The sequence below is a fragment of the Heterodontus francisci genome, chromosome 8, assembly GCF_036365525.1.
Source record: "Heterodontus francisci isolate sHetFra1 chromosome 8, sHetFra1.hap1, whole genome shotgun sequence".
In the NCBI taxonomy this organism is placed as follows: Eukaryota; Metazoa; Chordata; class Chondrichthyes; order Heterodontiformes; family Heterodontidae; genus Heterodontus; species Heterodontus francisci.
Window position 1 is genome coordinate 59,940,439 of NC_090378.1, and position 26,703 is coordinate 59,967,141.

The following is a 26,703-nucleotide window of genomic DNA, read 5'->3' on the forward strand; positions in this document are numbered from 1 at the left end:
AAATATTCAGACCTGTATTCCATTACAATACCGCGTTAGAGCTGGATTCTGGTCAGCTGAGAACTATTATAAAATGCACAATTAATTTCATTGTTCTGCATTGAAGGTGCATTCTAAAACAAACACAATGAAGTACAAAACTGAAGTATGTATATAATCTCAATTGAGTACAGTATTAACAAACGCAAAAGATTAGCTTATTTAAGTTCAGCCAGACTGATATCCTCTTTAGAAGGCGGTTTATGTTAAAATCCTCAACAATTCTCAATCATGGCATTTGTTTTTCCTATTGCCTAACAGCAACAACTTATACTTATATAGCACCTTTAACATAATAAAACATTCCAAGGCATTTCAAAGGAGCATTATAAAACAAAATATCACAACAAGCCACATAAGGAAATATTTAGTTTTTTAAGTTTTAGAGATACAGCACTGAAACAGGCCCTTCGGCCCACCGAGTCTGTTTCGACCATCAACCACCCATTTATACTAATCCTACACTAATCCCATATCCCTACCAAATCCCCACCTGTCCCTATATTTCCCTACCACCTACCTATACTAAGGGCAATTTATAATGGCCAATTAACCTATCAACCTGCAAGTCTTTGGCATGTGGGAGGAAACCGGAGCACCCGGAGGAAACCCACGCAGACACAGGGAGAACTTGCAAACTCCACACAGGCAGTGTGGAGCCAGAATTGAACCCGGGTCGCTGGAGCTGTGAGGCTGCGGTGCTAACCACTGCGCCACTGTGCCGCCCTATTAGGTCAGATAACAAAAAGCTTGATCAAAGAAGAAGGTTTTAAAAGGAGTGCCTTAAAGGAGAAAAGTAAGGTAGAGAGGCAGCAAGATTAGGGAGGGTATTCCAGAGTTTAGGGCCTAGGTAACTGAAGGCATGGACATCAAAGGTGGAGCGATTAAATTCGGACATGCTCAAGAGGCCAGAATTAGAGGAGCACAGATATCTGGGAGGGTTGTAGAGCTGGAGGAGATTACAGATAGGGAGGGGCGAAGCCATGGAGGGATTTGAAAACAAGGATGAGAATTTTAAAATCAAGACGTTGCTTGACTGGGAGCCAATGTAGGACAACGAGCACAGGGGTGAAAGGGGGACAGGACTTGGTGCGAGTTAAGACACAGGCAGCAGAGTTTTGAATGATCTCAGGTTTACGGAGGGTAGAATGTGGGAGACCAGACAGGAGCTATTGGAATAGTCGAGTCTAGAGGTAACAAAGGCATGAATAAGGGTTTCAGCAGCAGATGATCTGAGACGAAGGCGAAGTCGATCAATGTTACTGAGGTGGAAATAGGTGGTCTTAACGATGGCGTGACTATGAGGGCGGAAGCTCATCTCAATGTGACACCAAGGTTGCAAACAGTCTGCTTTAATCTCAGACTGTTGTTTAAATACGACATAGGCAATATCATAGCAATAATTGGCCAAATTCTAAAAAAAAATTGCTATAAAAAGTTATCTTATGTCATCCTAATTTGGGTGACACAGCATCAATTATTTGTTCTTGGATATGAGCAATGCTTGATTTATTACCCATCCTTTGCTGCTCTGAGATGGTGATAGCAATGGGACTTCCTTCTCGAAGAGACCCTTGTAAGGCCAATTCAGATGGTCATGGAGTCAATTACAGGTAGGAATGGCAGTAAATCAATTGGATTTTTATAAAAATCCAACAGATTTCACAACTTCTTTTTCTGGTGCCAAAGGACAAATTACCAAATTTATTAAATCTAATTTCACAACTTGCCAGGTTGGCAGCTGAATTCATAGCTTCTGAGCTGCTGTTCCAATAATGTAGCTACTCAGTTCTACCATGTAGAATTCCTACAGTATGCACTCAAAAGTTCTCAGTTGAAACTGGGAACTAGTCATCTGTGTTAATTAGAGGCTAATTGTTTCCACACTGAAGGGGAAGAGGTACAGGCAAGTTAACCTGTTAGTCTCGTGTAGCAGCCCACCTACCATCTACACAACTACACTTGGGGATCGGTAAAACAGCCATTCCTTTAGCTGGAGAAGATACAAAATATGTGCATTCTATGGAAAGGATGTTTTCAGAGCAGGAAAGATGGGACAGAAGGAATTCTGACTTTACAATACAGGGAGGAGTCTAACAGAGTTGAATATTGGATAAAATACTAAAGCACTATGCATCAAATCTGCCCTGTGATGTTTTAAAACATATGGGTTGTGCAGAACTTACTTCAGTATTAAAAGACCAGAAATATATCTACTTCTCAATAAGGATAGAGAATCAGACTGAAATATATTTGTTTCGTAAGTTTAGTGATGGTAAGTTAAGAGGATAGTTGACAGGTTTTTAGGAAAAGGTACTACAATGGAAATCACATTATAATAAATGCCTTGTAGTGACATAACAGATTAAAACATTTCAGCAAGCAAGCTAAACAGTTTTGAAGAACTAAAGAAATCAGGTCATGTATTTCTATCTGAATACCAAGGGCACTTGCCTCTTTTTCTTTCAGTAAAGTTTCATGCTTTTCCTCAATCTGTTTCAATTCAAATGCCAGTTTGTCTGCTCTTCTTACTTCCTCAGACAAAGAATTGTGAAGTTCCTGAACCTTTAAAATACAATAAAGCATCCAGTGTTACAAAAAGTCATTAGAACAAATGGCACTGTTACAGTAAACTGGGAAAAGTGTGGCTTTCCTCAATAAGTCAGTAGATAAATGAAATGCCCAGTATGGCACTGAACCAAACAAAATAAAAAGTCTCAGGATCAAGATCAATCCCTGACTAATTCCAAGTTAGCTGCTCCCAACTGGGGCAGCAATGGAGATACTACAAATATCTACGGTCGCACAAATGTACTGGGCATTTCAGTAAGGTAGCAGTGGAGCTGTTTTCTCAAGGGCAATTAGGAATGGGTAACAAATGCTGGCGTTGCCAGTGATGCTCACATAACAGGAACAAAAATTTTTTTAAAACCGCATAAATTAGCATTTTCATGAAAGGAAGGGAGAAAATTATAGGGTAAAGGATAGGGGAAATACAATAGAATAGCTAACAATTTTCTTCAACTACAGTATTTCTAGAAAGCTACAAAAGAATTAGTTCATTAAAAGTTTGAACAGTTCCAGCATTTGATATTGAACTTCATTTTTTTCCATCTATCTAATTATCTATGTGGCTTTTCCCATCCCTAGATCAGAGATGCTGATGCAGTTAATAGCATCACAGCTGCTTACCCAGTGGAGATTATGTAAAAACGCAGACTTTAAATCAACTATGGGATCTTCTAGCCTTTACGACTTAGTATGGCATTCAACAGTGCATTTATCCAATAGGCTGTCCAGGAAGCTATTTCATTTTACATTTAAGTTACTTAAATTGTAGCACAAATAAATGACTTATCATGAGCTGCACGCTGAACTCAGATAACAGGATTTGCGGTTGATGCTTACTTGTCTTTTGCATGTCTCCAGCTGAGCACGTGCAGCATTAGCTTTTCGGAGTTCTTCCTCCAGGCTGACTGTATTCTGCATATACATCACGTTTTTGTCCTCCAACAATTTCATTTGCCGCCTCAAGTCACTTAGGTCTTCCAGCTTTTTTTTGTACATCTCCACTGAGGCCTCTAATTTGATTACCTTATCTGAATAATTCCTGCAAGAACAGTGGTTAGGATACATAAAAAGTTTTCTTGGCTTCAAAACCTCTGCGTCCAGTCATGAAATCTATTCATCTTCAAAACCATAAAAAAGAGATTAACTTTAACTACACTCTAAAATTAAAAGTCGCCATGTTTGCTAATACATAGTACACACAATGTTGCTTTGACACAGATATAATATGAAAGGGTTCGATAAGATTTAAAAGCGTCTTTGATGTTGTTAAAACCGGATTGCTTCTGAACACTTCACCCAATATCTTGGACTGTAATCAGCTGCAGTAAACTCAGCATGTAAGGTCAACAGGAACCACTGCATTCAGAAACGAGCTCCAAACAAATTACTAAAAAGCCTACATGAGAAGAGTGAACAAGAGGAAAGCAATTGCAGGCCTGAGAAAGGTTGAGACAATCAGAACAGCCTAATGGAACTACAAATTGTAAAACACAAAACGCCTTCTTCAAGGGTTTTCCAGAAATTCATCAATATATTAAAAGTCCAGAATTATATAGATTTGTACAAAATAAACAGGAACTGCGACATGGATAGACCATAAAATCAAATATCTCACTATTCTTCTGTCGGCAAACAAAAATACAAAACAAATTACCATTTGCAATTCTTATTCTAGAGGCAGTATAGATTTATACTATATAAAGAAATCATGATATATTCTACAACCATACAAACAAAATGGTACAAGGTTGAAATATGTAATTTCAAACTTAACACAGCTGTGAAAGAAAATCAGTATTTGTTTTCCTTTACATTAATATATCAATTAAAGGCAAATATTTGAAATATTTCTCTGATAAGGATCTGCCTGCAGGATATTGGGACTCTTACTCAGCATAGCAAAGCTACCCTTGACCATTACATATAGAACATAGGAAAGTAGTAAATCAGAAAAGACCATTTGCTCCATTGGGCTAATCTGAAAGATTTAGTTAATAAACCCCTCTCACCTGCCCACCAATTGTTTTTCAAGAAAACAAAACGATGGAAGGAAAGAGGGAAATAAAGTTCCTATTCCACCCCCCAACCCCGCCAAGACAACATCAGTAATTTGCATTTAATTGGCACCTTTAAATAGGAACGTGACTTAAGATCAATCAGAAAGGTGTAAGGAAATAAGCGAACACTGAGCCGAAGGCGATAATGGGAGGTTGTCAACCTGAAACATCAACTCTGTTTCTCTCTACACAAATTTACTGTGTGTTTTCCAGCATTTTCTGTTTCTTTCCCCTCCCCACCAATCCCCCACCCCCAGATTTCCAGCATTCACAGTATTTTACTTTTCAAATACTTGGAGGAGTAACCAAAGATTTGGTCAAAGTCAGGTAATGAAAGCTTGGAACAGAGTTGGTTTCCTGTATCAGAAAAATCAAAACACCCAATTACCTGAATGAACACTAGTAAAGGTAAGCTCTGCCCCCATTGGTACAAGGCCAACTCTACTCTCAACATTTCTAGAGGCAGTAGAAGAAATGGATGGATCGCAGGGTTGTGTGAATGGTGAAAGACAGAATTAAAGCTAAAAATTACCAAAGAAAATCAAAACACATACAAAATACACTAGGTGGATGAGCAAATAGTAATAAAAAGAGGAATTATTTCTCTCAGAACCTGCCATTCTTAATGTCTCAGGCATTTTTAAAATAAATTTGCAATTCTCAAACAGTGCTACATACAGAAATAACAACTTATGGGATTTGTCTAGTTATAAACAATGAAATCAAGTGTGGACAAACAAACATTCAAATAAAATGCAGCTATAGGGAAAGTATGGAGAGGAAAACTGAGCTCTGAATTTTCCAAATCAATGTTAACTAGTTTAAAATAGATGGAGTAATGTTGATGTTAAAATAATGCCAATCAGAAAATCTAGGTTCAGGGGTTGGTTGTACTCCCTACACCAGGGTGCACTGCACTTTGCTGAAAGCTTAATAACAATCCTGCAAAATCCTCCTTTGTTTACTCCAACTGCACTGAAAGCACACTGACAGGTTTCCCTCAAGTTTCAACTAAAGCCTCTCAGTCCAGTAAGCTGCATGATATCAGGATGGGCAAACCTATTACATTTCCGTCTTCATGGTTTCCAGTTTTGTGCCACCTAGTGTCCATCCTTATGTTATTAGTATTTTTATATTACTAATATGCAATGCACAAAACTAAACGCTCAAATGTCTAGCACACGTCAAGGAGTTGCCAGCAGTATACATTGTTATACAGCACCAGACCTGAGGGAACAGTTACCTTTGGTCAAGTGCGGTCTAACTATTTTAAACTTTATGATTACCAGAGTGGAGAAGCTTATACTTCAGAGCAAAATAATGAAGAAGTTATTAATTTACTTATCACAGCAGTAATGCAAATAACAAATACATTATGTACAAATTTTATACAGATCACAAATGGATAGCGACATGATACAATGTTAACCTGGTACTTTAACCAAAGATAACCCTTCGACAATATAGGTTGTCTTGAAACAATTCCTAGTCAGTGCTAATGCAATGTAGGTGGGAATCTTCAAATTTCTTTTACTTTCAACATTCCTTTACCTCAGGACATCAATTTCATCTTTAAGAGCAAGATTTTCTTCTGCCAGGCTGTTTAATTCATCATTTCTGTGTTGTATCTCAATCAGTTGTCGCTCCAGTTCTTCACAGTGATTGCGATAGTCGTCCTTTGCTGCTTCAAGCCTAGAGAGAATGGCAACAAAAATAGCTTGTTGAAAATACATATAAAAGAAAACTGAATCTGAGAGGCCAAACTTGCTGGGAACTATATCACAACCAGTAACCCTTTTGCAAGGACAGAATCATGCAATAACCACCATGTCTACTATGATACCCACTAACATTGTAAAAAAAATTAATATTTTACAACGATTTCGGCAATAATCTTTTCTTGTAATTCAAATGATAGTTAAAAACCATTCAAGGTCACTTGCTTATGAAATCATTTCAACACTTGTTTACACGACAAAGGTACATTGTATGCATTTCAAGATTACTGTCCGGTTATTCTACATATAATTATATACTAGACATTTGAAAAATTGAAGGTCTAAATTACATATGAAAGACCATATTGTACAGATGAAACCTCAGAAATTGGTTCAATCTGACAGAGCTATATAGAAGTGCAGTTCATCTGGCTGTGCCACAGCTTAGTAGGACAGAGCTCCCCACAATAAGTTCACAGCCAAGAATGTGCCAAGCCATGTAGCCTCCACACATGGAATAGGAAGGGGAGACTGAGAGGCAGAACTCTCTTAACTACTCCCTTTACATATTTGTGTAATATGACTTACGTAGAATTTTTGCTAAGCTATAAAAGTAATAATTAAGCCATGTTTACATAAATACAACTGAAAAAAATCATATAGCATAAAGCGTACACTTACTGTGCAATGGTTTTCCCCAAGTATGCTGAATTGAAATGGAAAATATCAGGAAGAAAGGAAAGTAACTGAGAGTATATATTAGGGGGAAAGAAGAGTGAAGAAGAAGATGAACTGAAAAAAAGAGAAGAAACTTTCAAAGTCAAATATAAAGAACAAACAGCAAGAAGATAAATTTTAATGTTACATACAAGAGAAGAGATAGTAAGCCAAAGAAAAATAAACACTAGTACAAGAAAGAAACACCAGAATTATTGAAAACAGCAGAAAAGCATAGAGTAAAGAAATGAAAATAAATGATAGGTTAAAACTGTTCATCACTTTATAGTGCTTACTCGAGCAGACATTGGGTGAACCAGAATCATCTTACAACTTTTTCTATCAGTTTTGTATTCACAAAATCTATTTTGCACTGCTATTTGGCATAAAGTGAGTACAAGACAGAGATGTGGGGGGAGAGAGAGAGATAGAGAGAGAGATAGAAAAATGCAGAGATGATAGTGGAACAAGTGTGCGAGTGTAATGCAAGACAGAGAAAATGGAATCTGAAAGAAGAAAAACATACAAAAAGACAGAGAGAAGGAGATGGAAAGAATTGAGATTGGGGACAAGAAGAGTGACAAGAGAGAAAGACAGAGAGAGATGAACTAGTTCGTTAGCAACAGTTTTAAAGCACTTGCTTTTTATCATTTAGATTCAGGATTTACTTTCAATTAGTGGATCTCCCAAGATTTTACCTGCAAAGTCAGGATGAAACGAAATGTCCCTCATTCTATTAGTGATAATGTACTCAAAGGGATGGCAGCATCTGCAAGTTTTGGAGGTTATGAAGCTCCATCTAGTGATGGAAGTAAACAGCTGCAGGTATGTGGGAATACTGAAAGGATAACTTGTATAAAATAGTCAGGAAAGCTTAAGGTTATGATGGCAGGGAAAACATTTTAAAAGGCAATGCGAACAGGAAAGCTTGGAAGAGATAAAAAGGAACCCATGAGATGGAGCTGTTGGGAAGAGATTCCAAAATCAACAACAATTTGTATTTATATAGCGCCTTTATTGCAGTAAAATATCCCAAGGCACTTCACAGGAGAGTTATCAAACAAAATTTGATATCGAGTCAAAATAAGAAATATTAGGGCAAATGAAAGAGGTAAGATTTACGAGGTGTCTTAACGGAGGAAAGAGAGGTAGAGAAGCGGAGACGTTTAGGAAAGAAATTCCAGAACATAGGGCCTTAGCAGCTGCAGTGATTAAAATCGGAGATGTGCAAGAGCCCAGAATTGGAGGAGTGCATTTATTTCTCAGAAAGAAAAACATTTGGCAAAGTTTCATGAATCTATTAAAAAGACAGAAAAAGGCTGAACTGAAACAAGGTAAAGGAAAATGGTGAATAGCTTTCCCAAGCTTACTGTTGTCCAAGTGGAAGGTCAGGAATATCCTGCAGCTAGTTAGGCTGTCTGCATTAGTATGAGGATTTGCAACTTTTGGAGGAGTTTATGAAGTTCTTTCTCATAGTTGAAGTGTGCAGCTCCAGTGGTGATCCTCAAATAAAGAGTGTGCAACACACAAATTTAAAAAGTCAATTTTAATAAATAAAGCTGAATCATATACCTGTAGTTTTCTTCTTGTAACTGATCTAGCTGAAGCTGGAAGTTAAAGTACTTCTTGCCAGCAAGGCTGTGTGGATCATCAAATGCATCCAATTGGTTTATCCTCTCTGTCATAAGGTCATTCTCAGCCAATAAGCTGTTTCTTTCTTCTTGAAGAGTAGAAACCTAGAAGCAGAGGTGCACATATTTTCTGCCACCTTATCAAGCGAAATGAATAAATATATGTTCCCAGAATCTAATTCCAATTACGTGGATAAACATTTAATGTATGCATGGTCAATGGGATCTCCCAGTTGGTTTTGACCACCTGAAGGGGTCGAAGAGGAACTTATTGGCCTCGGGTTTTTCAGTTTTTTCTCCTGCTCAGGAGATTACATGGCTGCAGGGGCGTGGCAGGAGGAGGTGTCTAGTCATCATGGTTTGGGATCAGCTGGATAAGCCAGCTGGTCTTTTCCTACCCATCATTTTCATGGATTTCCACATAACATAACCTTGAAAATTACTAATCTGCTTAACTCCTCCACACTGCTTCAAAATATATTTTTGGCCAAGTCAGCCAATACATTGAAAGTTTGTGCGCTATTAACATGACTCATCCCAAGGTCAAGATAATACCAGTATTATACCAATGAAGGAATTCAGGTAACAAACCTGTTTGGCTAGAGCTACGCTATAAAAGTACTATTTCCTCAAGCAATTATTAATAGAACATTTCCAAAGAACCACTTTCACACAAAAGTGAAATTTTTTTATGATGGGTGAACACAGTGCATGAATGTATTTCCACATAAACAAAATCACAAAAAGGTACAGCTCCTCACCCTCCCCTGTGACAGTGACGTCCCCTTTTAAAGAAGATTAAGGCCATTTTAACAGTACGTTCAGTGAAATTTGTTTGAACTAATGATAACGCACAATAACTGATGATAGCTAAATTCTAATAAAGCAACATTAAGTCCCAGTAATTACAAAACTACATAGAAACATAGAAAATAGGTGCAGGAGTAGGTGATTCAGCCCTTCGAGCCTGCTCCGCCATTCATTATGATCATGGCTGATCATCCAAATCAGTAACCTGTTCCCGCTTTCGCCCCATACCCTTTGATCCCTTTAGACCCAAGAGCTATATCCAACTCCTTCTTGAAAACATACAATGTTTTGGCCTCAACTACTTTCTGTGGTAGCGAATTCCACAGGCTCACCACTCTCTGGGTGAAGAAATTTCTCCTCATCTCAGTCCTGAAAGGTTTACCCCATATCCTTAGACTATGACCCCTGGTTCTGGACTCCCCCACCATCGGGAGCATCCTTCCTGCATCTACCCTGTCAAGTCCTGTTAGAATTTTATAGGTTTCTATGAGATCCCCCCTCACTCTTCTGAACTCCAGCGAATATAATCCTAACCGACTCAATCTCTGCTCATACATCAGACCCGCCATCACAGGAATCAGTCTGGTAAGCCTTCGCTGCACTCCCTCTATAGCAAGAACATCCTTCCTCAGATAAGGAGACCAAAACTGCACACAATATTCCAGGTTTGGCCTCACCAAGGCCCTGTATAATTGCAGCAAGACATCCCTGCTCCTGTACTCGAATCCTCTCACTATGAAGGCCAACATACCATTTGCCTTTTTTACCACCTGTTGCACCTGCATGTTTACCTTCAGCGACTGGTGTACGAGAACACCCAGGTCTCGCTGCATAGTCCCCTCTCTCAGTTTATAGCCATTCAAAAAATAATCTGCCTTCCTCATTTTGCTCCCAAAGTGGATACCTCACATTTATCCACATTATACTGCATTTGCCATGCATTTGCCCACTTACTCAACTTGTCCAAATCACCCTGAAGCCTCCCTGCATCCTCCTCACAACTCACCTTCCCACCCAGTTTTGTGTCTTCTGCAAATTTGGAAATACATTTAGTTCCCTCATCTAAATCATTAAATATATATTGTGAATAGCCGAGGTCCTAGCACCGATGCCTGCGGTACCCCACTAGTTACTGCTTGCCATTCAGAAAAACACCCATTTATCCCTACACTTTGTTTCCTGTCTGCCAACCAATTTTCTATCCATCACAGTACACTACCCCCAATCCCATGCGCTTTAATTTTACATGCTAATCTCTTATGTGAGACTTTGTCGAAAGCCTTCTGAAAGTCCAAATAAACTACATCCACTGGCTCCCCCTCATCAACTCTACTAGTTACGTCCTCGAAGAATTCTAGTAGATGTATCAAGCATGATTTCCCTTTCGTATATCCATGCTGACTCTGCCCGATTCTACCACTGTTCTCCAAGTGCTCTGCTTTAAAATCTTTGATAATGGACTCTAGAATTTTCCCCACTACCGACGTCAGGCTGACTGGTCTATAATTCCCTGCTTTCTCTCTACCTCCCCTTTTTAAATAGTGGGGTTACATTAGCTACCCTCAATCTGTAGGAACTGTTCCAGAGTCTATAGAATCTTGGAAGATGACCACCAATGCATCCACTATTTCTAGGGCCCCTTCCTTAAGTACTCTGGGATGCATACCATCAGGCCCTGGGGATTTATTGGCCTTCAATCCCATCGATTTCCCCAACACCATTTCTCTACGAATACTGGTTTCCTTCAGTTCCTCTCTCTGACTAAGCCATCTGTTCCCCAATATTTCTGGTATGATATTTGTGTCCTCCTTTGTGAAGAGAGAACTAAAGTATGCATTTAGTTGGTCAGCCATTTCTTTGGTCCCCATAATAAGTTCCCCTGCTTCTGACTGTAAAGGACCTACATTTGTCTTCACCAATCTTTTTCTCTTCACAGACCTATAGAAGCTTTTACAGTCAGTTTTTATGTTCCCCGCAAGCTTGCTCTCATACTCTATTTTCCCCTTCTTAATCAATCCCTTGGTCCTCCTTTGCTGAATTCTAAATACTACCAAATACTACTAAATACATACTTTTCCATTTTAATAATAGTACTTTATCAGAAATAATACTTTAAAAATAATTTGACACTTTTCAAAGTTTTTATTACATAGAATTTTACAGCACAGAAACAAGCTATTTGTCCCTATGTTTCAGATGAGCCTCATACCACTTTATTTCATCTCAGCCTATCGATATATCCTTCTATTTCTTTCACCCTCATATACTTATCTAGCTTCCCTTTAAATGCTTCGATGATAATCGCCTCAACTATTCCATGTGGTAGTGAGATTTACATTTTCACCACTCTCTGAATGAAGAGGTTTCTCTTGAATTTGTTATATGATTTATTAGTGACTATGATTCATAAGTTTCTCAATCTGATGGAAAACACAAATAAGGTTAGGCGACTCTCCCATATACATTTATCTTTCCATAGCTTCAATTTTGGCAACTCAACTTTAGAGACAACAAAGTGAGGGTTGGGGGAAGAAATGAAAATATTTTAAGTCTAAATCAGTGTACATGCAATTAAGAAACCAGCAAGTCATTCTAGAGCTCAATTCCTTTTTAAATGTTTATTTTTCCAGGTGCAGCTTTTGAAATCATGGCGGGTCATTATCAGCACAGGGAATTTAAAGCCAAAAGGGACTACAGAAAAGTTCAGCTGGAATAACAAAACAGGCAATCAAAAATGGTAAGTACCAGAATGAGACGGATAAAATCTCAATTACATTTTCTCCCCATATGTTGGCCTCACGTTCAAGCATTATTAATTTCACCATCCATAGAACATAGGGTTACAAAAAGCAAATTCCTCAGGAAGTCCATTATAATCTCACTCTTAGAATTAGACTCTTTAGAAAAATGTTGATCAAGGGGATAATTTTACATCAGCAAATTGAAGCCAGGTGAATGTTCCAGGTAATTTTGAATGAAAATTAGGTCAAAATTCCTTTGCTACAACTTTTATTAGAAACTTCTACACATTTATTTGTTTAGCCTTTTAATTAAGGAGTGTAAATGTTTATGCCATGCTGGACAGATGATGAGAGAAGCACTGACATATGGTGTGATCTGTATCTCCACGAGTATGTGAACTCAGATGACTCAAGAACCAAATCTCGGCAAAGTCAGAAAAATCACACGATTTGGACATATTGCACTAATGGCAAGTTGTTCAATTTTTGAATTTAATGCTCATGAAAAATAATTTAAAATAATTTCAAGTTTAACAATATATCAGTAAAAATTAAAAAGGAAATTACAAACTGAAAGAGTCCTTAATCTTTTCACAATCATTCCAATTATTGATGGCGATAACTTTTTTTTTACAAAATTAAGAATCAGTAGCCTGTTGGTAGGGCTGCATAATGCAGTTCTTACATGATTCTCAATTATCAATGACTTGCTATAAAAGAAAATTATTTTAAATCAAAAACATTATTTTTGCATTAAGCAGTTCTATGCTCCCTCTCTTTATGCAACGTCCTCGTTGTCCAACAGTTGCTAATCATGGCTTATGCTATATGACATGACTATGGGGCAAGGTGAGGAGGTAGGACCGAAGAACTACCTCAACCCATGCTGTTAGTGTTATCCTGCACCACACTCTAGCTATCTAGCCAAGTGAGCTAACTGGCCCCCAACTTAGCTCCACTGATTTGATTTTACTCCTTTCGAACAGCCTCACAATGATGCAATCACAAAATTCAGATTCAACTGGCATTCTCCAAGTTTATTTTTAAATCATATTGTTCACCACAATTAATTAACCACAGCAAAAAAACTTTATTCAATCATAAATTTATCCTTGCAAACTTTTCATTTTAACAATCACTTTTTGTGTTCTCTACATTTCAATCTGTAAGCCATGATGTCATTTCGCTGAAAGTCAAGTCAATATCTATTGCAGGTTTATTCGGATCGCTAAGTGATACAACAACAATCTGACTCATATGAAATATTTGTTGCATAAAAAGGGGGGAATTCCACTTTTGAAAGTAGTTTTCTCCCCAGTTGTGGAACTCCTTGCCCTAGGAGCATTGAGTGAAAACTTCACATCCCATCCACCATTGCCTGGTCTAGAAGGAGAACAGGACAATGCCACCATCTCGGGGATAGCCAGGTGAACCTCCCTTGCACTCCCTCTATGGCAAGTATATCCTTCCTTAGATAAGGAGACCAAGATTGTACTCAATACTCCAGGTTCAGGTTCGGGTCTTGCTGCACGTCTACACAGACTGCTTCAGTATTTGAGTCACGAATGGTGCTGAGCATTGTGCAATCATCAGCAAACATCCCCACTTTTGACCTTATGATTGAAGGAAAGTCATTGATGAAGCAGCTGAAGATAGTTGGGTGTAGGACACTACCCTGAGGAACTCCTGCGGTGATGTTTCAAAGCTGAGATTGATTAACATCCAACCACAACCATCTTCCATTGTGCTAGGTATGACTCCAACCAGGGGAGAGTTTTTCCCCGATTCCCATTGACTCCAGTTTTGCTGGGGCTCCTTGATGCCACACTCAGTCAAATGCTGCCTTGATTTCAAGGGCAGTCACTCTCACCTCACCTCATGAATTTAGCTCATTTGTCCATGTTTGAACCAAGGCTGCAATGAGGTCAGGAGCCGAGAGGCCCTAGTGGAACCCAAACTGAGCGTCACTGAGCAGGTTATTGCTAAGCAAGAGCTGCTTGATAGCATTATTGACGACACCTTCCATCACTTTACTGATGATCGAGGGTAGACTGATGGGGCAGCAATTGGTCGTGTTGGATTTGTCCTGCTTTTTGCGTACAGAACATACTTGGGAAATTTTCCATATTGCCAGGTAGATGCCAGTGTTGTAGCTTTACTGGAACAGCTTGGCTAGGGGCGTGGCAAGTTCTGGAGCATAGGTTTTCAGTACTATTGCCGGAATGTTATCAGGGCCCATAGCCTTTGCAGTATCCAGTGCCTTCAGCCGTTTCTTGATACCATGTGGAATGAATCGAATTGGCTGAAGACTGGCATCTGTGATGCTGGGGACCTCAGGAGGAGGCAGAGATATGTCATCCACTTGGCACTTCTGGCTGGAGATTGTTGCAAATGCTTCAGTCTAATCTTTTGCACTGATGTGCTGGGCTCCCCCATCATTGAGGATGGGGATACTTGTGGAGCCACCTCCTCCTGACAATTGTTTAATTGCCCACCACCATTCACGACTGGATGTGGCAGGACTGCAGAGCTTAGATCCAATCCGTTGGTTGTGGGATCGTTTGCTCTGTCTATGCTGCTTATGCCATTTGGCACGCAAGTGGTCCTGGGTTGCAGCTTCACCAGGTTGACACCTCTTTTTGAGGTATGCCTGGTGCTGCTCCTGGCATGGCCTCCTGCACTCTTCATTGAACCAGGGTTGATCCCCCAGCTTGATGGTAATGATAGAGTGGGGGATATGCCAGGCCATCAGGTTACAGATTGTGGTTATGTACAATTCTGCTGCTGTTGATGGCCCACAGCGCTTCGTGGATGCCCAGTTTTGTGTTGCTAGATGTGTTTGAAATCTATCCCATTTAGCATGGTGATAGTGCCACACAACACAATGGAGGGTATCCTCAATGTGAAGACGGGACTTTGTCTCCACGAGGACTATGTAGTGGTTATCCCTACCAATACTGTCATGGACAGATGCATCTGCGACAGGCAGATTGGTGAGGACGAGGTCAAGTATGTTTTTCCCTCTTGTTGGTTCCCTCAGCACCTGCTGCAGACCCAGTCTAGCAACTATGTCCTTCAGGGCTCAGCGAACTCGATCAGTAATGGTGCTATTGAGCCACTCTTGGGATTGGGAGATTTCTGAAGAATCTTTCAACATAAGGGTTAAACAGGCATTCACATCTCACATGAAACTGGGGATCTGCTGGTGCAGCCCCCATTGGGAACAGGACCCTCCACCAGAAATGCAATGTCAAAGTGAGACCATTCTTTGTGGATGTTGAGATGGGATTCAGGTGGGAGAGTCCAAAGCACCTTGGTCAGCCTGGCCTGCCTGGCATCTTTCCATTTATCCTAGTTTTAATCCAAGCAATTTAGCTCAAAGGGTTCCTGGTAGCAAACCCTTTGCTTGGGGTAAAAGAAAATAATAAGTCATAGAGTCATAGAGTCATACAGCATAGAAACAGGCCCTTCGGCCCACCGCATCCATGCCGACCATAATACCTATCTATACTAATCCCACCTGCCTGCATTAATTCCATATCCCTCTATGCCTTTCTCATTCAAATACCTGTCCAGATGCCTCTTAAATGTTGCTACTGTTCCTGCCTCCACCACCTCCTCTGGCAGCTCATTCCAGATACCCACTATTCTTTGTGTGAAAAACTTACCCCTTTGATCCCCTTTAAACCTCCTCCCTCTCGCCTTAAATCTATGCCCTCTAGTTTTAGTCACCCCTACCATGGGAAACAGACTCTGGCTATCTACCCGATCAATGCCTCTCATAATTTTATATACCTCTATCATGTCCCCTCTCAGCCTCCTTCGCTCCAGGGAAAACAGGCGCAGCCTATCCAATCTCTCTTTATAACTCAAGCCCTCCAAACAGCCAACACCCTTGTGAATCTTTTCTGCACCCTCTCCAGCTTAATCACATCTTTCCTGTAGTGCGGCGACCAGAACTGCACACAGTACTCCAAATGTGGACTAATCAACGTTATGTACAACAGTAACATGACGTCCCAACTCTTGTACTCAATGCCTCGGCTGATGAAGGCAAGCATGCCATACACCTTCTTCACCACCCTGTCTACCTGTGTTGCCACTTTCAGGGAACTACGTACTTGCATCCCAAGATCTCTCTGCTCATCCCAACACTCCCCAGGGCCCTGCCATTCATGGTATATGTCCTGCCCTGGTTTAACTTCCCAAAATGCATCACTTCGCACTTGTCTGCATTAAATTCCATTTGTCAATCCCTTGCCCACTTTCCCAATTGATCGATATCCTGTTGTAACCTTAGACAACCCTCTTCACTATCCACTATACCACCAATTTTGGTGTCATCTGCAAACTTACTAAATATGCCCCGACATTCACATCCAAGTCATTAACATATATGACAAACAACGGAGGGCCCGGCACCGATCCCTGCGGCACACCACTGGTTACCAGCCTCCAATCTGAAAAACAACCCTCCACTACCACCCTTTGCCTCCTATCACCAAGGCAATTTTGTATCCAATTGGCTAGCTCACCCTGGATCCCATGCGTTCGCACCTTCTGGACCAGCCTAACATGCGGGACCTTGTCAAAGGCCTTGCTAAAGTCCATGTAGACAACGTCCACCACCCTGCCCTCATCAATCCTCTTGGTCACCTCCTCAAAAAACTCAATCAAATTTGTTAAACATGATTTCCCACGCACAAAGCCATGCTGACTATCCTAATCAGACATTGCCTTTCCAAATGCATATAAATCCTGTCTCTCAGAATCTCTTCCAATAACTTTCCCAACACTGATGTAAGGCTCACCAGCCTGTAGTTCCCTGGCTTATCCCTGCTGCCCTTCTTAAATAAAGGCACAACATTAGCTATCCTCCGGTCTTCCGGTACCTCATTCGTGGCTAATGATGATACAAAAATCTCTGCCAGGGCCCGAGCAATCTCCTCCCTTGCTTCCCATAGCATCCTAGGATACATCTGGTCAGGCCCTGGGGATCTATCCACCTTAATGCACTTCAAAACCTCCAACACCTCCTCCTTTGTAATGTTGATATGCTCTAGGATATCGTTGTTCCCTCCCTTGAACTCACTAGCTTCCATGACCTTATCCACAGTAAATACAGACGACAAGTATTCATTTAAGACCGCGCCCATTTCCCGTGGCTCCACGCATAGATTACCCTGCTGATCCTTAAGGGGACCTACTCTCTCCCTAGCTATCCTTTTACTCTTAATATACTTATAGAATCTTTTAGGATTCTCCTTTATCCTATCTGCCAGGGTAATCTCATGGCCCCTTTTTGCCCTCCTAATTTCCTTCTTAAGTGTACTCCGACATCCCCTATACTCCTCGAGGGACTCGCTTGATCCCAGCTGCCTATACTGGACATATGCCTCCTTCTTTGTCCTGACCAGACCCTCAATATCCCTCTTCAACCAAGGTTCCCTAAACTTTCCAGCCTTGCCCTTCAATCTAACAGGTACATGCAGACCCTGAACTCTTCCTATCTCACTTTTAAAAGCCTCCCACTTGCCAGACGTCCCTTTACCTGTCAACAGCCTCTCCCATTCAACTTTTGGAGTTCCTGTCTGATGCCATCGAAATTAGCCTTCCCTCAATTTAGGACTTCAACTTGAGGACCAGTCCTATCCTTTTCCATAACTATCTTGAAGCTAATAGAGTTATGGTCACTGGTCCCAAAGTGCTCCCCCACTGACACATCAACCACATGCCCAGCCTCATTTCCTAAGAGGAGGTCGAGTGTAGCCCCTTCTCTAGTAGGGCCATCCACATACTGCTTTAGAAAACTATCCTGGACACACTTAACAAATTCTTCCCCATCTGATCCCTTCGCACTAAGGCAGTCCCAGTCAATATTAGGAAAGTTAAAATCACCTACTATTACAACCCTATAATTCCTACACCTATCTGTGATTTCCCTACATATATGCTCCTCCAATTCCCTCTGACTATTGGGGAGCCTATAGTATCACCCCATCAAAGTGATCACCCCTTTCTTATTTCTAAGTTCTACCCATATGGCCTCGCTGGACGTTCCCCACGGGACATCCTGTCTATGTACTGCCGTGATGTCCTCCCTAATCAATAGTGCAACTCCCCCTCCTCTCTTACCTCCACCTCTGTCATGACACCTATCACTAAGGCTTGTGAAAATCTAAGTGCCAGCAGGAAGCCAAAAAAACTATAGGAAGGACACTTGAAAAGGCCTAATGCCTTAAATCTTTAAAGTGCGTGGTCCTTTTAAAAGATCCTTCCAACTGTTAATCCTCCCAAGGCCTTGTTCCCACCGAGCTTCACTGGGTGCTCTACAGACTAAGTGGCTAGCGCACCTGTGGGCCAGAAAACAGTGTGATGTCCTCCTTGACCCATTTAAATATGCTAATGAAGCTACTGCCTGTTTTGGGCAGGAGCTTCAGACATCTGCCCCATGTTCACCCCAAAGATCAAATGGGGCCTTAAATAAGTGGGAATCCACCAGAACTAATTTCCACCAAGTTTCTGTACTTCACCTATCCAATTACTGCTCCAAATCAGGGCAGGAGTTAGGCAAAAATCATTCTGTATAGCTCCATGTAAATGAATGAGACCAGTGCACACATAATTTGTTTTAAAAGGTTTTTGACTCTTCTCCCACATGAATGTAGATCAGCACTGGCTGAGTGTGCTGACCCCTACCTTTTTAATTAAGTTAAATTTTAAATGGATCACAGACTACCGCCAAGGGGCCATTCCCTAAATGCAGACCACATTGCAGGTTTTTGTAACTAACCTGAATATCCAACTCCTGACAACGCTGAGTCAATTCCTCCTTCTCTTGCAAGGCCTCACTGAGGTCTTCCAGGGCCTTTTTGAGCTAAAAACAAGGTTTCAAATAAATCTTACATTTCGTACAAGCAATAAGAGAGACATTCATTAATATTTGGATTTCACTGGCAAACTATATTCAACTGTGAAATTACTTTCGGACAACATTTCTGATCTTTCAGGAAGATTTAGTTTTATAATATATTCAAATCAATGGCCTGTAGTTTTAACAACAACAATTGTATTTATATAGTGCCTTTAATGTTATAAAATATCCCAATGCACTTCATAGGAGCATTCTCAAGCAAAATTTAACACAGTGATAATAGGGCAGATTATCAAAAGCTTAGTCAAAGAGGTAGGCTTTAAGGAGCATCTTAAAGAAGGAAAGTGAGATGGAGAGGCAGAGAGGTTTAGGGAGGGAATGCCAGAGCTTAGAGACTTGACAGCTGAAGGCATGGCCTCCAATGATATAGCAACTAAAAATCGGGGATGCTCAAGAGGCCCCAATTCAAGGCGCACAGATATCTCGGAGGGTTGTGGGGCTGGAGGAGATTACAGAGATAGGAAGAGACAATTTTGTGGGATATGTCAAGCATTCTTTGTTCCAGTCCTACTCAGGCCCCCTCCCCCAACTCTTTTTCCGGTACATTGATGACTGTATCGGCGCCGTTTCCTGCTCCCGCCCCGAACTGGAAAACTTTATCAACTTTGCTTCCAATTTCCACCCTTCTCTCACCTTTACATGGTCCATCTCTGACACTTCCCTTCCCTTCCTCGACTTCTGTCTCCATCTCTGGGGATAGGTTGTCTACTAATATCCATTATAAGCCCACCGACTCCCACAGCTACCTCGACTACACTTCTTCACACCTTACCTCCTGTAAGGACTCCATTCCATTCTCCCAGTTTCTCCATCTTTGACGCATCTGCTCTGATGATGCTACCTTCCATGATGGTGCTTCTGATATGACCCCCTTTTTCCTCAACCGAGGATTCCCCCCCACTGTTGTTGACAGGGCCCTCAACCGTGTCCGGCCCATTTCCCGTACCTCTGCCCTCAACCCTTCCCCTCCCTCCCAGAACCGTGACAGGGTTCCCCTTGTCCTCACTTTCCACCCAATCAGCCTCCATATCCAAAGGATCATCCTCCGCCATTTCCGCCACCGCCAGAGTGATGCCACTACCAAACGCATCTTCCCCTCCCTTCCCCTGTCAGCATTCCACGACACCCTGGTCCACTCCTCCATTACCCCCACCACCTCGTCCCCGTCCCATGGCACCTTCCCCTGCAATCGCAGGAGGTGCAATACCTGCCCATTTACCTCCTCTCTCCTCACTATCCCAGGCCCCAAACACTCCTTTCAGGTGAAGCAGCGATTTACTTGTACTTCTTTCAATGTAGTATACTGTATTCGCTGCTCACAATGTGGTCTCCTCTACATTGGGGAGACCAAGCGCAGACTGGGTGACTGCTTTGCGGAACACCTCCACTCAGTCCGCAAGCAGGACCCTGAGCTTCTGGTTGCTTGCCATTTCAGCACTCCCCCCTGCTCTCATGCTCACATCTCTGTCCTGGGACTGCAGCAGTGTTCCAATAAACATCAACGCAAGCTCGAGGAACAGCATCTCATCTACCGATTAGGCACACTACAGCCTGGAGGACTGAACATTGAGTTCAATAATTTCAGAGCATGACAGCCCCCCATTTGACTTTCATTTTTAGTTGTTTTTTCTTTTTTCTTTTTTTCTTTTTTATATTTTTTACAACCTTTTTTTGCATTTATTTCATTTCATCTTAGTTTGTTTAGTTTGCTTACCCACTGTTTTTTTTCATGTTTGCACTTGCTGCTGTTCAATATTCAGTCCGTTAACACCTTTTCTGTACTAATACTTTGTCTTTCAACACACCATTAGCACATTGTTTGCCTTTGCTCCATGACCTTTTGGTCAGCTATGTGGCCTTGTCCAATCTGCACCTTCTCCTTTGTTATCTCTTGCCCCACCCCCACCTCACTTGCTTATAACCTGTGACATTTTTAATATTTGTCTGTTCCGAAGAAGGGTCACTGACCCGAAACGTTAACTCTGCTTCTCTTTCCACAGATGCTGCCAGACCTGCTGAGTGCTTCAAGCATTTCTTGTTTTTATTTTAGGAAGGGTCAATGCCTTGGAGGGATTTGAAAATAAGGGTGAGAATTTTAAAACTGAGGTGGTGCTTAACAGAGAGCCAGTGTAGATTAGTGAGCACAGGGTTGATGGGTGAAAGGAGCAAGGACAAGGAGAGCAGAGATTTCAATGATCTTAAGTTTACGGAGGGTAGAATATGGGAGGCTAGCCAGGAGTGTTTTGGAATACTCCATTTAAAGGAAACAAAAGCATGGATGAGGATTTCAACAGCATATGAGCTAAGGCAGGGGTGGAGCTGGGCAATGTTACAGAGGTGGAAATAGGCAGTCTGTTATGAAGATGCTTCTGTTCTTTTGTTAAAAATATTTGTTGAGGAATTCATAGTCAAACTGAATAAATGTTGGACGAGTACCTTTTTTAAAAAAAGGACACTGAAAGAACTGGTTTGGCATCAATGTTTACTGGTTGTCACATGACAAGTTAAAAATAGAACAGAAGTCCTGATAACGGGAAGAGGTAATAGGTGCGCCCCTTGATAGGACAAGTCTGGGGAGCAGCAGAGTGCACCTGAGAGGCAGCAAACCCACAAGCTTTTGCTTGTAGAGTCAGTGTGTGTTTTATCTTCTGGAGTGAGTGGCTGATAAAGTTAGCCTGCTGCTGAATAAGTGAAGGAATCAGAGAAGACCACAACCCAGCTCACTTTCCAACATCTCTAAAAGACCCTGAGAAGTCCACTGTGTCAATTCATCTCATCTCCTGTCTTTGAAGAAAGCCTGTTAAATTAATTCTCAATGCCACCTGAAAAGAACTGTTTTAAAAGATTCCTGTGACCAGTCAACATGTACTCGGAGGCTAGACTGTATGCCAGTTTTGGAACACATCTCATCTGCTGTTTTCTTCAAAAAAAATGAGCTAGTAATCAGCCCAAGTGTGTTTTTTTGTCTGTAACAGAGCTCTGAATTTAACAAAAATCCCTTTTATTTTTCCGGTTAACGTACGTGTGTGTGTGTGTGTGTGTGTGTGTGTGTGTTATGGTAAAAAGGCAATTTTAAAATTTAAATTTGTGTGTTTACACTTTACTTCATTACTAGTTAAGACCTTTTCTATAATAAACTGATAATTTTGTTGTTGACTAAATAAACCTGGTTAGTGCGTTCTATTTTTGGGAAAAATTGAGTATACGATTGACTGTATCGGTAAGTGGGAAAATTTTAAATATAGGTTGTGACCTGTGGAGAAGTGCAGCTAGAAATAACAGTGCACTCCTCCCACCTCAGTCATAACAAGTCTTAGTGATGGTGCAATTAGGAGGTCTGAAGCTCATCTTGGGGTTAAATATGACACCAAGATGGTTAACAATCTGGTTCAGTCTCATACAGTTGCCAGGGAAATGGATGGAGTCAGTGGCTAGGGAAGAGAGTTTGTGGTGGGGACCAAACCCATTGGCTTCAGTCTTCCCAATACTTAATTGGAGAAAATTTCTGCTCATCCAGTACTGGATTTCAGACAGGCAGTCTGACAATATAGGCAGCAGAGTAATCGAGAGAGGTGGTGGTGAGTGGGTGTCATCAGCATACATGTGAAAATTGACACCGTGTTTTTGCATGATGTCACCAAGGGGCAGCATGTAAATGAGAAATAGAAGGGGGATTCCAGAGGTAAACGGTACGGGAATGGAAAGAGAAGCCATTGCAGGTGATTCTCTGCCTATGATTAGATAGTTAAGGATGAAAACAGGCAAATGCAGTCCCACACAGCTGGACAACAGAGGAGAAGTGTTGGAGGAGGATGGTGTGGTCAACTGAGGCAGATCGAGAAGGGCGAGGAGGGATCATTTACCTTTATCAGTCACACAGAATGCCATTTGTGGCTTCAATTAGAGCCATTTCGGTTCTGTGGCAGGAGCGGAAACCCGATTGGAGGGATTCAAACATGGAGTTCCGGGTAAGTCAGGCACAGATTTGGAAGATGACAATGCGTTCAAGGACTTGAGAGGAAAGGAAGGTTGGAGATGGGGGTGGTAATTTGCAGATGCTAAATTTGGTTGGTTTTTTTGAGAAGGTGGTGATAACAACAGTTTTGAAGGAGAGAGGAACTGTATCTGAAGAGAGAGAACCGTTAACAAAATCAGCTAACATGGGCGCCAGGAAGGGAAGTTGGGTGGTCAGCAGTTTAGTTGGAATTAGGTCAAGGGAGGAGGGGATGGGTCTCATTAACAAGGTGAACTCAATCGGAAAAAGCATGAGGGGCGATACAAGAGAAAAGAAAGAATAATGCAAGTTCAGGGTTTAGGTAGGGTGGTTTGCCCTATTGGACTAGGGGAAGGGAGGGAAGTGGCAGAGGCAGCTGATCGGATGGTCTAAATCCTAGAGACAAAGAAGTTTATGATTTCCTCACACTTGTTGAAGGTGAGGGTAGAGGAGACAGGGGAGAGGGGTTTATGAAGACGGTTTGCAGTAGGCAAAAGACACGGGTATTATCTTTGCATTCCAGGACAATTGTGAGCAGTTTTGGCAGGCAGCAGCAGGACCTGATAGTGCTTTATGTAGTCCAGCTAGATCTGGCAGTGAATGGCTAAACCAATTATCTGCCATATTCATTCCAGTCTGCATCCTTGGACTTAAGGGAGCAGAGATGAGGGCTATACCAGGGGAACAACTAAGATGAAAGAGTAGAATGGTTTTAGTGGGGACTATGACATCAAAGATGAAGGTGAGGATACAAAGAACAAAGAACAAAGAACAAAGATAATTACAGCACAGGAACAGGCCCTTCGGCCCTCCAAGCCTGCGCCGATCCAGATCCTCTCTCTAAACATGTCGCCTATTTTCTAAGGTTCTGTATCTCTTTTCTTCCTGCCCATTCATGTATCTGTCTAGATACATCTTAAAAGACTCTATCGTGCCCGCGTCTACCACCTCCGCTGGCAACGCGTTCCAGGTGCCCACCACCCTCTGCGTAAAGAACTTTCCACGCATATCCCCCCTAAACATTTCCCCTTTCACTTTGAACTCGTGTCCTCTAGTAATTGAAACCCCCACTCTGGGAAAAAGCCTCTTGCTGTCCACCCTGTCTATACCTCTCATGATTTTGTACACCTCAATCAGGTCCCCCCTCAACCTCCGTCTTTCTAATGAAAATAATCCTAATCTACTCAACCTCTCTTCATAGCTAGCGCCCTCCATACCAGGCAACATCCTGGTGAACCTCCTCTGCACCCTCTCCAAAGCATCCACATCCTTTTGATAATGTGGCGACCAGAACTGTACGCAGTATTCCAAATGTGGCCGAACCAAAGTCCTATACAACTGTAACATGACCTGCCAACTCTTGTACTCAATGCCCCGTCCGATGAAGGAAAGCATGCCGTATGCCTTCTTGACCACTCTATTTACCTGCGTTGCCACCTTCAGGGAACAGTGGACCTGAACACCCAAATCTCTCTGGACATCAATTTTCCCCAGGACTTTTCCATTTACTGTATAGTTCACTCTTGAATTGGATCTTCCAAAATGCATCACCTCGCATTTGCCCTGATTGAACTCCATCTGCCATTTCTCTGCCCAACTCTCTAATCTATCTATATTCTGCTGTATTCTCTGACAGTCCCCTTCACTATCTGCTACTCCACCAATCTTAGTGTCGTCTGCAAACTTGCTAATCAGTCCACCTATACTTTCCTCCAAATCATTAATGTATATCACAAACAACAGTGGTCCCAGCACGGATCCCTGTGGAACACCACTGGTCACACGTCTCCATTTTGAGAAACTCCCTTCTACTGCTACTCTCTGTCTCCTGTTGCCCAGCCAGTTCTTTATCCATCTAGCTAGTACACCTTGGACCCCAAGCGCCTTCACTTTCTCCATCAGCCTGCCATGGGGAACCTTATCAAACGCCTTACTGAAGTCCATGTATATGACATCGACAGCCCTTCCCTCATCAATCAACTTTGTCACTTCCTCAAAGAATTCTATTAAGTTGGTAAGACATGACCTTCCCTGCACAAAACCATGTTGCCTATCACTGATGAGCCCATTTTCTTCCAAATGGGAATAGATCCTATCCCTCAGTATCTTCTCCAGCAGCTTCCCTACCACTGACGTCAGGCTCACCGGTCTATAATTACCTGGATTATCCCTGCTACCCTTCTTAAACAAGGGGACAACATTAGCAATTCTCCAGTCCTCCGGGACCTCACCCGTGTTTAAGGATGCTGCAAAGATATCTGTTAAGGCCCCAGCTATTTCCTCTCTCGCTTCCCTCAGTAACCTGGGATAGATCCCATCCGGACCTGGGGACTTGTCCACCTTAATGCCCTTTAGAATACCCAACACTTCCTCCCTCCTTATGCCGACTTGACCTAGAGTAATCAAACATCTGTTCCTAACCTCAACATCCGTCATGTCCCTCTCCTCGGTGAATACCGATGCAAAGTACTCGTTTAGAATCTCACCCATTTTCTCTGAGTCCAAGCATAACATTCCTCCTTTGTCCTTTAGTGGGCCAATCCTTTCTCTAGTTACCCTCTTTCTCCTTATATATGAATAAAAGGCTTTGGGATTTTCCTTAACCCTGTTTGCTAAAGATATTTCATGACCCCTTTTAGCCCTCTTAATTCCTCGTTTCAGATTGGTCCTACATTCCCGATATTCTTTCAAAGCTTCGTCTTTCAGCAGCCGCCTAGACCTTATGTATGCTTCCTTTTTCCTCTTAGCTAGTCTCACAATTTCACCTGTCATCCATGGTTCCCTAATCTTGCCATTTCTATCCCTCATTTTCACAGGAACATGTCTCTCCTGCACGCTAATCAACCTCTCTTTAAAAGCCTCCCACATATCACATGTGGATTTACCTTCAAACAGCTGCTCCCAATCTACATTTCCCAGCTCCTGCCGAATTTTGGTATAGTTGGCCTTCCCCCAATTTAGCACTCTTCCTTTAGGACCACTCTCGTCTTTGTCCATGAGTATTTTAAAGCTTACGGAATTGTGATCACTATTCCCAAAGTAGTCCCCTACTGAAACTTCAACAATCTGGCCGGGCTCATTCCCCAACACCAGGTCCAGTATGGCCCCTTCCCGAGTTGGACTATTTACATACTGCTCTAGAAAACCTTCCTGGATGCTCCTTACAAATTCTGCTCCATCTGGACCACTAACACTAAGCGAATCCCAGTCAATGTTGGGAAAATTAAAATCTCCTATCACCACCACCCTGTTGCTCCTACATCTTTCCATAATCTGTTTACATATTTGTACCTCTATCTCACACTCGCTGTTGGGAGGCCTGTAGTACAGCCCCAACATTGTTACCGCACCTTTCCTATTTCTGAGTTCTGTCCATATTGCCTCACTGCTCGAGTCCTCCATAGTGCCCTCCTTCAGCACAGCTGTGATATCCTCTTTGACCAGTAATGCAACTCCTCCACCCCTTTTACCTCCCTCTCTATCCCGCCTGA

At 41.8% G+C, this 26,703-nt stretch overlaps 1 protein-coding gene across 1 annotated transcript in view; it reads right to left on the minus strand.

The window, feature by feature from the left end:
* The window catches only part of LOC137372849 (protein Hook homolog 1-like), an 87,202-nt gene that overhangs the window by 43,258 nt on the left and 17,241 nt on the right, over positions 1-26,703 (minus strand). Inside the window, exons 7-11 of the mRNA XM_068037206.1 lie at positions 19,078-19,161; positions 8,675-8,838; positions 6,219-6,359; positions 3,448-3,649; positions 2,494-2,604 (exon numbers count right to left, since the gene is read on the minus strand). Coding sequence (XP_067893307.1) covers positions 2,494-2,604; positions 3,448-3,649; positions 6,219-6,359; positions 8,675-8,838; positions 19,078-19,161 — 702 coding nt within the window. The remainder of the gene's footprint in view (positions 1-2,493; positions 2,605-3,447; positions 3,650-6,218; positions 6,360-8,674; positions 8,839-19,077; positions 19,162-26,703) is intronic.